The sequence below is a fragment of the Trachurus japonicus genome, chromosome 2, assembly GCF_045865225.1.
Source record: "Trachurus japonicus isolate A0001 chromosome 2, Traja_1.0".
NCBI lineage: Eukaryota > Metazoa > Chordata > Actinopteri > Carangiformes > Carangidae > Trachurus > Trachurus japonicus.
The window spans coordinates 12,795,248-12,810,992 of record NC_140908.1 but is presented as its reverse complement, the minus strand read 5'-3'; the positions used below and the strand labels follow the sequence as shown (position 1 = coordinate 12,810,992).

Genomic DNA, 15,745 nt, shown 5'->3' with positions numbered 1-15,745 from the left:
ACTAAAAGCTTGTTTCCTGCTGAAGCGACACATCTCATCCTCGTTGGCATTTGTGATCAAAGCACACGTGATGAGTCGTCTTTGCAGGAACTGACAACAGCAGTCATTTTTTTCCCCTTGCAGCCTAGAAAACAGAGCAAACTGTTCATATATGCAGTAAACAGTCTATTAATAGCAGCGGCTGCGCCAGGCCGCTGCTACAAAAAACCTCAGATTGAGGACCTTTACATTTCATTACGTCACCTTATTCTTTCTAATGATTCTTTTTTTTTTTTTTCACAGCAGAGGAAATATCAAATCATTTCCAAACACATTTTAGTAGAAAGAAAGAAAAACATCAAGATGCACAATCTAAAAACACATTTATTTACATCACGTGGATCTCTTCAGCTGCTAAAAACCATGGCCGGCTAATGTTAGCCGTGAGTCACAGCGCTGATCAGGGACCAGTTTTGCCTCCTCTCTGATAATGTACCCAGGGTTTCTGAAGATTTTCTTCCGCTTTAATACTTTTTGCAAAGGGATTTCCTCTTTTCTCTTTAAACCTCCCTCGTCCCTTCACCGGGAGGTCCAGGATCTCACATCAGGCTCAGAGGCCCTGGAGCTGGTGGAGTCGCTCTTTCTGCCCGTTTTCCAGGTCTCAGTTTCTTTGTCCTATTTTCACATTTTTGTCAGTAACATAAAAAGTACAGTCACATGTATCAGGAGTAAAGAAACAAGACATTTCCATCATTTTAGATGTTTTTTTTTGTTTCGTTTTCTTTTTTTTTTTTAAACACAACCCACTAAAATAAAAACAGAAACCCTTGGAGCATCATTACCATTAAGAGGCTGCGTTGGCAGATCCTGGATCAGCAATGCAACTCGGGAGCCTCGAGAAATGTGGGGGTCAAAAAAAAGAAAAATGCTTGTAGTGTTTTTGTTATTTTGATGTAGAAATTTCAGGCCCAGCGACCGAGACGGTCTCGGCGGCGAGGTCGATGGAGTTCAATGTTTCCTCTAAAATTCTTTACCGACAGTGGGGGGAGGAAAAAAACAAAGCAGATTTGAGATGCTGGAAAAGAAACAACCTGTAGTGGATGATTGTATTGTCACATATGGAGTATTGCAACTGCTCCTCAAGAGCTTAAGGGGTTCTTCAAAGAAAAAAAAAAAAAAAAATACAACCACCACCCAAACAGGTTCCCTGAGGAACGCCCCCGGGCTGAAAAACCTCTGTCAGTCAATCCATTTTTTTTTGTTTCTGCTGATGAACCCTTAAGTGCTTTCTTGTTTTCCATGAGCCTCTAGCTTTCAGCTTACACAAAGCTCAACCCCCCCACCCCCACCCCGCATAGTGAAGGGCACATTTTTATTTTAACGCAGCCGGGGCCAAACAAACCCGACCTCGCTGCTGAGTCATAATAACATAAGAAAAAAAAGTATACATGAATGTAGAGGAAACACTGAAGTTCAACACGCACTTATAAAGATTCAGCTCAGAGTATATAGTCGATACAGGTATTTATGTTCTCATGTCTGTACAGATCCTAGACTGCTTAAAATAGTGGGGGGGCAACAAGACACAAATGTTTCACTGGTAGTTTATATGCACAGCAATGCAAGGTGCTGGGCTGGAGGAGGTCGATGCGGAGAAACGTAAAGCCGGCACGCTGAGGGACTCAATCATACACCTGGAGAGGGTCAAAGGATCAGATTCACCTGTTGATGAACACAGACTGGATGTTTTTTAGGTTAAAGAGCCTATGAAGAAGTGTTATTGTTGGAAATGTAGTGATTTTTTTTTTCTTTTTTGGTTCAATAAAACTAGAAAGGTTGGGTCCTGTTTGAGGACTTCTGAAAATGACCACATACAGTACCCCGCCCACAGGGGGGCACGTTGTTGTGGTTCACATCTGCAGGTAACTGTACAAAGAGGAGGTGTATGAGTGGATCTCCGGGGGGGGGTTGCGTGGGTTTTACGCGTTTCTACAGCGACGGGGCACAATCACACGAAACCAGCCAAACGCAAAGCCCTCTAAAGTTACACAGGGCCGGGCTCAATCCATCAAAGAACACACAATACTGGAATCCAGGAGTCTGAAGAAACATTCATTCTCGGTCGTTTTTGTCCATAGACTGAATAGAAAGAAGCATGTTACAGTTTATATCTTTTTTTTTCTTTTTGAATTATAATGAAAGTTTTTTTTCCTGAATTACAACCAAACACCCACCCTCAAACCCCCGAACGACAACCGTAAATCGTGCCAACTCTAGTATTAACAACTTTATTCTGAGTTGCACCTGAGCTCTGATCCCCGAAACCTCAGGCCTGTAAATTAAAAAATAAATACAACATATATCAATATGCAAGGTCACGGATTTAAAAAAAAAAATTAAAATGCTACAAGTTATTCGTGTGTGTGTGTTGTATATTGAAAGTCACTCCTGCAGTTGATCCTACAGAAGTGTAGGGTAGTTTGCGGCACTGGTTGCATATAACTCGCTAGAACTTAGAAAAGCATAGTACTGAATCCCTGAATGGTATTTGTTGGGTTTGGGACGGTTTCTCCGGCGCGGTTTAAACTCAGCCAATCGAGCGTCTTCCTGATCTACCTACAGTACCGGGATGTGACGGCCAAGCGGGCGCTGGCACTTTTTTTTTTTTTCTGTGTTTTTTTGGCAGGTAACCAGCAAACGTTTGGAGGTTGTTGTTATATTAGAAACACTGTTGAGTTTTGCATCTGAGGGTTTATAAGCACGGTGGGAAAGAGGGTAATACTGGTGTTTATTGAGATGTCTATACGTCCGTCCTTTACAATGAGTGAGATAAGACCGTACACCACAGTAAAACTGAGGAAACTGGTTTTTTTTAAGCCTTAATTTGCTTCTGTCTCAAAAAACTGGAACTGTTAACCCCAATTCACGAACTCTGGATTTTTTTAGAATCCCTTTTTTCTACTCGAGGAACCTGGTTGAGATTTTGGTTTATTTGCCACACGTTCTACCCCGAAGAAATCCCTGTGAGTGAGGTAGTACTTATTGAAAGGGCTGCTGGGGTTTGCAGTACAGATCGTCCCTGACTGGTCAAGCTTCATAAGGACCGCAAGATATTGGCTGTTTCTGAATAACAGTTAATTTATAAAATAATAATAATAATAATAATAAGAATAAAACCAGCAGCAGCAGAATGAAGCGACATCGATGCAGATATCGTACTCGTGCTACAGTTGCGTGAAGAAGAAGATGATGGCTTGGATTTCCTTCAAGGTTTGCTGTGTTGTTGAAATGGCGTTGCTTCTGTCACTGTTGCAGAGGTGGAGCAGGAATCAAACTCTCTCTCTGGGAACTTTTAGATTCTATTTTTTTTTCTTTTTTGGCCTTGAAAAATAATGTATTTCAGCCTCAATCAGCTTTTAAAAACTGACATAAATACAGCATGCAGCATAAACTGAATGGGGAGCATGCAAGTGTTTAAAGCAAATGAATGACTTTTTTAAATTCCTATCATTTGCAGAAGAATTAAAGGTATAAATATATCTTCTAAGAGAGAGGAGCCGTCCACCACCGCCGTTTAAATCATCTCTAATCAATCTAACGACCTCATGCGCAACAGAAGCAGAGTCTGTTCTCTTTTAGTGTTTTACTTTCCAACCTTCCTCAGCATTCTTTTCAGATGTGAAACGTGGTATAAAGAAAGCATCGTTATGCACTGTCCTGAATGTGAGATGGTTTGGTAGAAAGACTTTCTTTTCTTCTCGTTTCTTTTCTTTTTTTTTAATTACATTTCCAAACTGCACCGAGTTGATTTTAAACAGCGCGCAGTGAAACCGTCCCAAAGCTTGAGGAGAGACTGCAGGTCTGCCGGCACCAGTGTTTCAATGTCCCTCAGAGGAAATAAAGACTCAAAAATGTCATTGCTACCTACACAACAATGACAGGTACATCCGTTTTGCCTGACATCTACAAGAGTAACTTATATGGATACGTAGAAATGGCACCAGGATGAAAGAGAGACAGAGAGAGACAGAGGTTCCTCCTCTAACTGTGGTTAGCCGTGCCATTGTTTAGTTTTCAGAGTCAACATGATTTCAACTGCACTTCAATAGCAGTTTGTCCTATTTATAATCACTTATATTTGATGTGAAAATGGTTGAATCAGTTCATTAAAAGCAGCTTGTGTCTAAAAAAGAAAGATGTGATTCCTTTCTCAGTGGGTCAGAAATAAATATATATAAAAATCAAGTTGATTAGACAGTTAGAGTTGGACATTATTTGGCTTGTTTGTGGAAATAGTCAAAGAAAACGAGGCTGAGCTAAGTCTAGACCAGATGTTTGGAGGATGTCTGTAGTGTAAAGATTCAATTTGGACCGGTCCTAATGTCAGCAGACTGACGGCACGGCTGAACCATCGCAGGTTAGAGACGAGGCCAGAGGGGGACAGAGGAGGAGGCGTGATGAGTCAGCCAGAGAGGAAGTACTCCAGTCCAAGACAGGTGAGGATGAGGAGGGGTGGGTGGGTGAGTGAGTGAGTGAGTGAGTAGCAAAGATTCCTGAGGTGTATCAAAAGAGAGCAGAAACTCTTGATAGTAATCCAGAAAAAGATGTGTGCAATCAAATCAAAAAAGCAAAAGCTGGCTCAGCTAAATACAGGTACGATTTCCAAAGTAGGGCTGGGTACCCCCGATACTTCAGTTCTGATGATACCTTTTCTTAAAATTAAACACATCGGAAGTCTTATTTCATTATCTGTTTGTTTTGTTTTGTTTTTTCCTAAATAGAATCAGACCACACACATGATTTAACAAAATGAACAAGAACAAGAAGCTCCGAGAAAAAAAAAAAACGACCTTGAAGCGTTTTTTTTCTTTTCTTTTCTTTAAAAACCATCTGATTTGGTACTGATACCAAAAATGAAAGGTATCAATAAGTTGGTACCCAGCGCTAATCCAGAGAGATATAAATACATAAGAGTGTATATCCAGATCTCACGGCCAAAATTAGACTTGTCAGCGATAGATTTCGTTACTCCGTTGACAGTTGACACGGCAAACCAAAAAAAAAAGAAAAAAAATCACTTTTAACGACAACTTCATTATGGGGGGTTGTTTTTTTTTCCATTGTCAGCACAAAATCTCAAAAAGGAAAAAAAAAATTATATATATTTATATATATAAACAAACTAACAGAAGGAGAAAGTTATTCTCCAGTCACAAATCAAAGTGGGTCAAACTGAGACTGAGAAAAGGGGGAGGAATAAGGGAGTTTTTTTTAACGGTGTATGGCCATGTGTGTCGAGACTTTGCTGACTACATTACCCATGAGCGCCATGGCTGACAGCAGGTTGGTTTGGATGTCGTGAAGAGCCAAGGTTGTGGGAGGTGAGAGAGCTTTGACTGTGAACAGGGAGAGGGACTAATTTAAACTGTGTCCATCTGAACTGAGGTATACCTGGTTGAAGGAGGTTTATGGTTTTTTTTTATCGTTGTAATGCTTGAAAATGGACCCCCACCCCCCCTTCCCCCCCTCACCCCTTTAAAATAAGCTTGATTACCAAGTTGTCTGGGTCCATAATACACTATGTACAGCAGCATTACACTATAAACATTCAGAAGCCGTTGCTTATTGGCAGAACGATAGTCGTTTCTTCAAAAAAAATGCACACAGGAAAACAGCAAATGTATTGAGAGCCGGGTACTTGTCTTTTTTTTTTCTCTTTCTTTTTTTTCTCTTTTCTTTTTTACACTAAAATGCACTGAGAGTTTCTGTGAAATTCATCTGCAAGATCTCCTCTCTCCGTAGAAAACCGAGCAGAACAGGTTGCCCTCCTATGTGTATGTATGTATATAAAAACAAAGACATGATAAAAGTGTTGAAGTGTCGTCGTCCCAGCGTGTCAGCACTGTCACTCGGCGACGCCGTCGTGTCGTCGTAAAATATCCTGAATCGTTTTGCTCGGGATGAGAGAGCGCCGACCGTTTTAAAATGTTAAAATCCTTAGGCACACATATCAAAATGAGGTGGGTAGAAACTGATGGTGAGGTGGGCGCAGGGTGTTTCCTGAACGTGAGTAGCGGCCCGCACTTAAAGGAACAAAAAACCAAGAAGAAGAAGAAAAAAAAAAACATAAAACGGAAAATGTAAAGAAAGGAAGAAGAAAAAAAAAAAAAGAAAAAAGAAAAACCCACTGCGCCAACCAACCAGGGTCGGCTGTTCATCCCCTCGTGTTGATCCGTGCTCCTGCCAGCTCATCCGCTGTGTCGTCATCCGATCGGGCCGATCATAAGCTGGACTCCTTGGGCGGGAGGTCCACGTTGGTCACCATGGTGACCACGGTGACGATCTCCTCGGGGCCGATGACGGGGGCTTGGCGCTGCATCTGGCCGATGCGCTCCTCCACGCAGCCGGCGGACAGGCGGGCCTCGGCCTCGTGGTCCCAGCAGTCCTCGATGGTTTCACAGAGCATGGCCAGACCCTGATCGATCAATTAATCAATCAATCAATAAATAATCATTATCAGGTTTTAGTTTATATGTTTCTTTTTTTTTTAAACATACGTATATTTATTGGTGTGTTTATACAATAACATCCAACAATTTGAAGATCCTAAACATATGGCACTGAAAAGGACCTAAATAAATGAATAATTAAACAAATGAAGATAGCAAAAATTAAATAATAAAAATGTATTCATTTAAAAAGATAAATTAAATTGCACTAATTAGTCAACAAATCACTGTGAAATGAATATTAAATAAAAACAAATAAAGATTTAAAAAGTATTCTAATATAGGTTACAGCATACATTTGGTATTCACATACCAAATACCAAATTCAGAAGCCCTCTTTCTAGCAATATAGGTCAGTTTCTCAAGAGCCAAACTCGATGTTAAAGGGATAGTTCAACATTTTGGCAAATTGGCCCATTGTCATAATCCCTAAAGTTTTAGGAGTAGGTTTGTTACCTTTAATTGTCGCTGCAAGCTGTTTTTTAACGTTACAAGACGGAGTTGTTTTCGAGGCAAATGCAGAGACTGTCTGCTGAAAAACTGCCCCCGACGGTAACGCGCATTGGGAGGTAAATTCATGCAAAACTGCTGACGCGCGTTACCGTCGGGGGCAGTTTTTTGGCAAACTGTCTCTGCATTTGCCTCGAAAACAACTCCATCTTGTAATGTTCCTTTATTATCTCATAGCGTAGTGAATGTGCAGGTCACAACTACTGTATTTGATAAGTTTGATGAGGGAAACCAAGAAATCCCATGAGCCTCCGTAGCGTAGCTCTGAGCAGCTCCCCGCCCTGCTCCACTGTTCTAAAAACAGCTTGCACTGACAATTAATGGTAATGAACCTACTCCTAAAACTATAGGGATTATGGCAATGGGCCAATTTGTCAAAAAGTTGAACTATTCCTTTAAGTTATTTAACCAGTGTTTAAAGGAGGGGCTCACCGTGTGTTTCTGCCAGCAGTCTCGCAGGCAGGGCCGCAGCTTCTTATGCACCACCACCTCCTGCATGTCCTCCAGAGACGGATGCTGTCCCACCTCCTCCTCGAACGGCAGCATGTACTCGTCCACTGGGCCTGTTCACACACAGCCACACAACCACACAACCACACAACCACACAACCACACAACCACACAACCACACAGCCACACAGCCACACAACCACACAACCACACAACCACACGTCCACAGTTCAAATGATTCATCTGGAATTATAACACATTGACAACATGGCGACCTGGGGCCTCATTTATCATTGTGGATACACGCTCTTTTACACGCTCTTTCCCCCGTTTTGTGCGTACGCACTTTTCTCCGCCTAATTTGGGATCTATCAAACCAAAACCTGTCGGGAGAAAGTGCCGAAATTTACGACCAGTCCGACCATGGCGTACCGGCATTTACACGCTTTTTGAAGAACAGGAGGAATTGGCGACGCCGCTGCAGAGTCAGAGAACTGCAGTATGCGAGGGAGAGAGGAGCGCGGACACTGTTTGAAGTAGCAAGTGGTGGTGATGATGACCCCCCCCCCCCCACCACCACCACCACCACCACCACCACCGCACACGTGTTGACGTCGGCACTTTACATGAAAAGCACAGCGACTCAGATTTTTCCCCTGTGCATTTACACTAGTTTGCTCCTAAATACTGGCTTTATAAAACGAATTTCGTTTTCTTTTGATATCATATTGATATTGAGAGAATCAATATTGATATTGATTCTTCTTTCTGTTCTGTTTCATTTAGATTTGGGAGTTTTTTTGTATTTATTGTAGCCTTTCAATGCAAGATGATGTTTCTGACTGATATTGCCGTGTTACCGTGTATCTCGCTTTCAGAGAAATTCCGCTTCTTTCTCCGCTCTCCGTCCGTCTGTTGTCTTCACCGTCTTCCACTGACGTCATTCCACACGTTTCCAGAGTGCACATGGCTACTTAATATGCACGTAACTGATTTGCATTGACCACATATGGTTGCGTGGGGCCGTTTAGGGGGCTGGGTATGAGGCGTGTTCTCATCCACGCTTTTCTCAGGTCCGGTGTGATCTATCAAGGGAAATACCGTGCAGCCGTGTGTACGCGGAGTTTGATAGATCTGAAAAGAGTGTATATTTTTTGGTCGTACGCACATTTTGCCTTTCCGTCGTACTGAAAATTTAAGAGGACTTTTACACGCTCTTTGATAAATGAGGCCCCTGAGCGTTTGGGTCTGTGCCTCACCGTCGGCGGCCGTGCACCGCGCCGCCAGCTCCCACAGCACCAGGCCGAAGGCGTACATGTCGATGCGCAGGAAGGAGTCGCGCTGGAAGTTGATGGCGCCTTCCAGGACCTCGGGCGCCATGTAGCGCCGCGTTCCCACCTGCGAGAGGGCAAGAGGTCAAAGGTCAACATTTAGCTGAAATGAGACTACACATGAAAACTACAAGCTACACTACAAAACATGCTCCAAAAGCTGTTTTTAAATCATCTTATAAGATAAGCAGCAACCTGACAGTTGGTTGAAAAAAGAAAAAGGAAACCGGTTTTCTTCGGCATGTACAGGTGCATCTCAATAAACTAGAATTTCATTGGTCCATTTCCAGTAGTTCAGGTCAAAAAGGCCCCAACCAAGTACTGAATGCATATAGATGGACATACTTTTAAGAAGGCCAACATTTCCATATTAAAAATGCTTTTTTTAACTGGTCTTTTGTAATATTCAATTTTTTTTTAGATACTGAATTTTAGGTCTTTATTAAATGTAAGCCATATATGAAATAAATACTGTAAAGACATTATTAATTTCACTTTTTGAATTGATTTCCTGACATAAATAAACTTTTCCATGATATTCCAATTTACTGAGATGCTCCTGCATATGCCTTAATCTGATTGACACTGGACAATTCTTGTGTGCATGCTTCACAACAGTAGAGACGGCACAAAGTGTGGCACAGAAGTCAGTCTGAACCTGGCCAGAAAGAAAAAGCACCTGGGCAGATGCGTCAGCGCTGATTCAGTACATTTCACACAGTGTAACCAGCCAGATGTGTTTTATAAAAAAGATTTTTTTTTAAGTAAACCCGACTGAGTCATTTGTATACATTTTATGCCTGGAATGGCTCGTTTTAGTTTAGTTTATTAAGATCACCATTAGCTTTTGCAAAACAGCAGCTATGAGTGACAATACAAACTAAATATAAGAAGACACATACTTAATATATACAAATGAACTGGGAACTGTGGCAAGTGGCACCTGACAGAACTCTGAGGAGATGCAGATGGATGAGTGGTCAGTAGTTTGACACTGAGCTGTAAAGTTTAAACCTCACCTGTCCGTGTGTGTCCCCTGCTGACTTCCCAGCCTCGAACTTCAGGGCGAGGCCGAAGTCAGCTATGCAGGCCGTCAGGTTATTCTTCAACAGCACGTTCTTACTCTTAATGTCCCTGAGATGCGAAAAAAAGAAGAAGAAATAAGTCAAACACATCACATAACTCCTGACATCTCAGCACGTTCATGAATAAAAAGCTGGAAAAGCCTCTCAGACCTGTGAGCGATGGAGGGTTTGTGTCCGTCCTTGTGTCCTGGGATGTCCTCGTGGAGGTAGGCCAGGCCGCGGGCCGCCGTCTGGGCGATGTGGCACAGCTCGTTCCAGGTCACCACGTTGGCCTTCAGGTAGTCTGTCAGGGAGCCCTGGAGGGGGAGGAGGGGCAAATATAATGCTGAAGAACTGTACAGTGCACACACACACAGTGATGGCTGTGTCTCCATAGTAACAGCAATGCCCTGAATGGGTTGAAATGCATCTAAAGCTTGTGGGTAGCGTTGTAAATCATAAGGGACGTGGCTATAAAGCGGTTTCCGTGTGACGGCGTCTGTGAGGTTGCAGAATATGGAAAGTTTAGAGCGGATTATCAAAGTCGGAGCTTTACATCTCACCGCTGGGCCATAAAACCACATCTACAGCCTCTTAAAAACACAGCAAAGTCCTTTTGGTCACCTCTGTCGCCCAGCCCAAACTCCCTGCACATTTACCTTCCAGGATGAATAACAGAGCCGTGATAAATGCCGCTCATTTATCTACTTGTTGTCGTGGCGCTTAATGACTCTTCTTTAATCTGTATTTATCAGGGAGAGATCTGCTGACACCGTCCGCCTCTTTATCTGCAAAGACCCGTCTCCAGACGGCTCTTGAATAATTCTAGAAAAACTCTGCAGAGGTTTTAGCTTTCATGCCTCTATCCAGCGTGCACCATCTTTGTTCTTACATAATGTATGTCAATATGATACAAGGTCACTTCTGGCAAACGGCCACAGAGATGCAGTGCGGTGAAGTGACCACCAGAGGGCAGGCAGCGCCAACAGATGAACACAAACGTCTTATCTGATCAGCTCAGGCCTGTTTTTGGATAAATATCCTTGTGTTTGCTGTTTATTTCTCTTCAATTATAACAAATCAAACCACATCCCTTTAGAAGATGCTCTTATTCTTATTCTTATTCTTATTATCCACCGATTGTCCAAAATATGAAAAAGATGCACACGCGGTTGGTTGGTATCCTTTGATGCGAAGCATTCGAACAGATCCGAACGCGCCGGGCTGCATAAAATGTGTCAAACACCGAAGGGTAAATCAGCTGTCAGGGAAACGCTGAACCCTGCAATCAGCGCTCCAGCTGTGTTACACAAGCCGAGGTCAGCCCCAGCCGCCGTGTCACACATTTAGACGGGCCCTGCTCAGGAGGGAACAGCTCTTTGTAGGTCAGAATCTTCTACAGACTTACAAAATAATTACAGCAAAGGCTTGACAAGGCACTTAAACATCTTGATGATATATTCCCAGGCGTGTGGCCTTTCTTAAAAACGCCTCTAAAACAAATTCCTTTAATGTTATTTCCACTCGGAGAGCTACAAATCACAGTAGCACTTACTGTACAGGCCTGCACAGGGTTGAATGGCTGAGAGTTTTTACTACAGGGCCGCCACGCCCACAGCCTTTCATTTTTCACCCGCTATCCACCCTGGGAATGTTTCTTAAGCGCGCCGCACGGCTTCGACTTTCTCGGGGCCGGGGTTTGGGAAATTCAAGGAAAAGGAAATGCGCTGAAATCGCTCTCCATTCTGTCGGTAATGACCCTCAAAACACAGAGGCACTTAGAGGCCGAGATGCTGCAAAGACTCAGGCTGAAGAGAGTGAAGCACGGCGAGGCTAACGGCGCTGGAGTCTTCCTTCGCCTGGCAACCGAGGCTTTAAAAACCAGCGGCGAGTGTTTTATAATTACGGCTCAGCTCTTAAGGCACCGGACAGAATCAATACAATGTGATGCGTGTTATTTATTTGTTAGGAAGGTTTGTAAATCACTGCACAATAAGCATGAGATGATACACTAAGACCACGATGCCACCGTGTTCACATGGAGGCAAATATGTAAACACAAGTGATATGGACTGGATGTGGATAGTGGGAGAAATCAAGCAGGAAATCAGAGAATTTGTTTACGCGCACCGTCGTAAACAGTTATGGAGAAAACGCGTGTTTACACGCAGCTGGTCCGTAATCAGATTTCTCCGCCGAGATATATTTAAAAACCCACGGCAGGACTATTTATTCTCTGGTTTTTTGGACTTGTGACAGTTTTTTTTTTCCTCTTACTATGCGAATGTGTCGCACAAATGACCTAGTGTTGAGCTGTGGAGGCTCATTGTGTGAACAGTTTCAGATACAAGGATGCGCCACTGCTCTCACCTCTCTGTGGTGATACTTCCTGTCAGATTTCTCCATCAGCTGCACATAAGTATTGATCTAAAAGCTTCTTTTGCGGTTTTTTCCTATGACTTTAAAGGGATAGTTCAACATTTTGGAAAATCCGCCAATTGCCATAATCCCTATAGTCACAGCAGTAGGTTCATTACCTTTAATTATCGGTGCATGTTGTTTTGAGATCAGCGGGGCAGAGACGTGAGCTGCTCAGTGAACACAATGGAGGTGAATGGTACAGGTCTCCTGTCCCTCAAAACTCATCAAATACACAATCCAACAACTCTATGGACAAGTCGTGACCTGCACATTCACCACGCTATGAAATAAGCATGTAAAATTACGAGATTGAGTTGTTTTCGAGGCAAATGTGCAGCTGGAACTACATTCCAGACACGGCTGCTGGGCGGAGTGATTTCAAAAGCGCAAGTAGTTCCAAGTATTTGCTTCGTTTCATGTGTCGTAATGTTACATAATTATATTATTATATGATTATTTCATAGCGTGGTGAATGTGCAGGTCACAACTTGTCCACCAGAGTGTTTTGGAGTTGTTGGATTGTGTATTTGATGAGTTTGATGAGGGACAGGGGACCTGTACCATTCACCTCCATTGTGTTCACTGAGCAGCTCATGTCTCTGCCCCGCTGATCTTAAAACAACATGCACCGATAACAAGCGGAAATTAACCTACTGCTATGACTACAGGGATTATGGCAATAGCCGAATTTGCCAAAATGTCGAACTATCCCTTTAAAGGCTTTACATGCACATGCTGTTTAGATTAAAAAAAGTCTGGAAGCATTTACTGAGAAACTGCAGAATCTAAAACCTACAACATTCATAATTAATGTGAGAAAAGCCTTCGCTAGTGTTGGTATTCCTCAGAATATTAACTCCTGCCCTTGTCTCATGTTGGAGCGGTTAAACCTACAGTATATCCCTTTAAGAGCGCTGTGATTAAACTGGATGAGAAGTCGTGGCTGTTTGCAGGTGGTATATGCACAGCACAGTACAGCATCGTACCTTGTCGTGGTAGGCGGTGATGAGCCACAGCTCCAGGTCCAGGTTGTTGTTCCTCTTCTCCACGCCGATAAAGTGGAGGATGCTGTCGTGCTTCATGCCGCTCACGCTGTAGATCTCATACTCGTTCTGCCAAGACAGCTTGTCCTGCACGAGGAGCGGAGAGAGGGAGAGAGGGAGAGAGGGAGAGAGGGAGAGAGAACACATGCAGATGTTGTTTTTCGCCCAATTAACAACAGCAAACGACTAGAGCTGGTGGAACAAAAGCGAGGGGAGGTGACAGGAAGTGTTGAGGATGATTAAACACATCACTAAGTCATCACATGGAGGGGAAAGAAAAACGTCTGAAGTAAAACAGAAGCAGCTTCCACACCTGAATGGGGAAGATCTTCACCGCCACGTAGTCGTTGAGCAGCTGGGCCTTCCACACGCAGCCGAAGCGCCCCCTGGCTTTCACCTCGATCAGCTGCAGGGGTTTGTGTCCCAGACTGGGGGACGGGGGTGAAGGTCCGGGATCCTAAAAATAAAAAAAACAGACAGAGGACGGGGTTATTCTTCTGTTTTTTCTTTTTTTTTGGTAGAGCATTAAAATAGCATTGGCTTCCAGTGAAGGTGACCGGGCTGTTGGCTCAGCGACAACATGCCTGAGGAGCTCGGACCGGCAAAATCAATATCATCTTCACATCTTAAATCACATCTTACAACTTACATTTATAGACTTTGCTTTTATGTGATGATGTCCTCCTATTACTTTTTCTTTTTTTTTGCCACCGCACTGTTTTTAGCCTCTTTTGTCATCTTTAATGGCGCTGTGCCTTTTTCTTTTTTCTTTTTTCTTTAAAATCTTACTTCATTTATTTAGTTTATGGCTCTATTTGCTTTATTTGATTGTTAAAGCACTTTTGGAAAAGCCCCGGTTCAGGAAGTGCTGCATGTTTGAATTTAGAAACATTATTACTGTGAAATTTTTCAGCGGTGAGGACACGGCATACCAAGCAGGGCTCGGATTCATTCATTTTTAAATTCAGTTAAACCCTGCGGGGCTTGAGTTTACAGAGGCAGGATTGTAGCTGGAAGGTTGCCAGTTTGAATCCAATGAGCCCGCTCAGGAAAAAGTGGGAGGGGGAGAAGATTTAAAAGCATCGACTACCCGTGAGCAAGGCACACGGAGAAGCAGGCCAGATGAATATGAAAGAGTTTAAATGTAAAATAAAAAGACACTGAGCAGCCGGGTCGAGGTCAAGCCTCATGCATGCGTGTTCATGCTAATCCCATAAACAAAAGTGAGAGCAAAGGAAGCCAAGTGTTCCAAATCTAAAGCATGTCAAACACAGCTGGTGATCGGGATTAAGCTGATCACTTTCACATGTGACTTCACAGAGGAGGACAGAGGGCGAACGGGGATAGAGAGACTCACAGAGAGACAGAGAGAGAGAGGAGAGGAAGGTTAAAAAGAAGCATGCAGCGAGGGAGTCACATTTCCACAGGATAAAAGGTAGAGGAGAAAGACTAGCACATGACTGATGGCCTTTGATGAAACCAGATACGCTGCTGTAAAATCCCTGTGCCTCTGTGTATACCTGCTGTCAGTAAAAGGAAAATAAAAAATATAAAGAAAAGGAAGCAACGTTCATGTTTTTACTTGAACTGAAGGCTTACAAGGTGTTCAATAAGCCGGAGCAAGTTGGAAGACCCAAAAGGCCCCCGAGGACCCACCGGAGCCCCCGTGACAATAAATCAGAAGTGCACCGCTTGTCAGTGGGAGCCTGTTTTTCTGCATTTCCTGTGAAACGCCTCCCTGTGAGTTACAAGGTTCGCTGCCGGTGTGAGTGACAGAGAACAGAAATGACGCTCAGACCGACTTCTGTGAAAAAGAAAAGCTGGATGACCTCTGGTTTATTGTTTAGCCCCTCCCCCCTTCCTTAAAGACAGACCTTGGGTGATGCCCGCGCTGCGTTTCACTGCATGTGCAGTAAAACAAGGAGACGTGGCTTCGGCTTTTTACCACCCGTCCTGACAAGGTTACCGTTGCCGTAGAAGCAAACTGTTTATCATTTAGCAGCGTTTATGGGTGGAAATCTAATGCCGACTTTGGCCTTCAGTGAAGCTGAAAAGAAGATACAGCTGAAATGAGAAGAAAAGTCTGGCCTTTATTCAAAAAAGGAGCTCTTTTTATAATAGATAAAATTAGGGAAACAGGTAATTGAATGGCTGGACTTCACTGCAACATTTTGCAGAAATAAAGCTATTCAGATGCTCCTGAACAAGAGTTTATTCCAGTATAATCAATAGCTAAGAGTAAACAGACAAATGGAGTGAACCTGTAGCCAGTTCAACCCATTATCCAGCTTGGAGTAGAACGCCTGCTTGTTCATTTCAGCTTCATATGAATAAAGGAAAGTATTTGTATTTGTTGTTGTTTTTGGGTGGAAATGTGCAGCAGGTTTTCCATGTGGGCAGCAGAGGAGGAGGAGGGGGGGGGAAGAGGCTTTGACTTG

General features: G+C 43.2%; 1 protein-coding gene across 2 annotated transcripts in view; it reads right to left on the bottom strand.

The window, feature by feature from the left end:
- Window positions 1-5,509: 5,509 nt before the first annotated feature.
- The window catches only part of LOC146990932 (activin receptor type-2A), a 40,523-nt gene continuing 30,287 nt past the window's right edge, over window positions 5,510-15,745 (bottom strand). For both annotated transcript variants that reach the window (XM_085801601.1, XM_085801608.1), the window contains 7 exons: window positions 13,621-13,764; window positions 13,251-13,394; window positions 10,015-10,160; window positions 9,799-9,913; window positions 8,708-8,846; window positions 7,431-7,561; window positions 5,510-6,454 (listed from right to left, as the gene is read on the bottom strand). In XM_085801601.1, coding sequence (XP_085657727.1) covers window positions 6,260-6,454; window positions 7,431-7,561; window positions 8,708-8,846; window positions 9,799-9,913; window positions 10,015-10,160; window positions 13,251-13,394; window positions 13,621-13,764 — 1,014 coding nt within the window. In that variant the 3' untranslated portion in view covers window positions 5,510-6,259. The remainder of the gene's footprint in view (window positions 6,455-7,430; window positions 7,562-8,707; window positions 8,847-9,798; window positions 9,914-10,014; window positions 10,161-13,250; window positions 13,395-13,620; window positions 13,765-15,745) is intronic.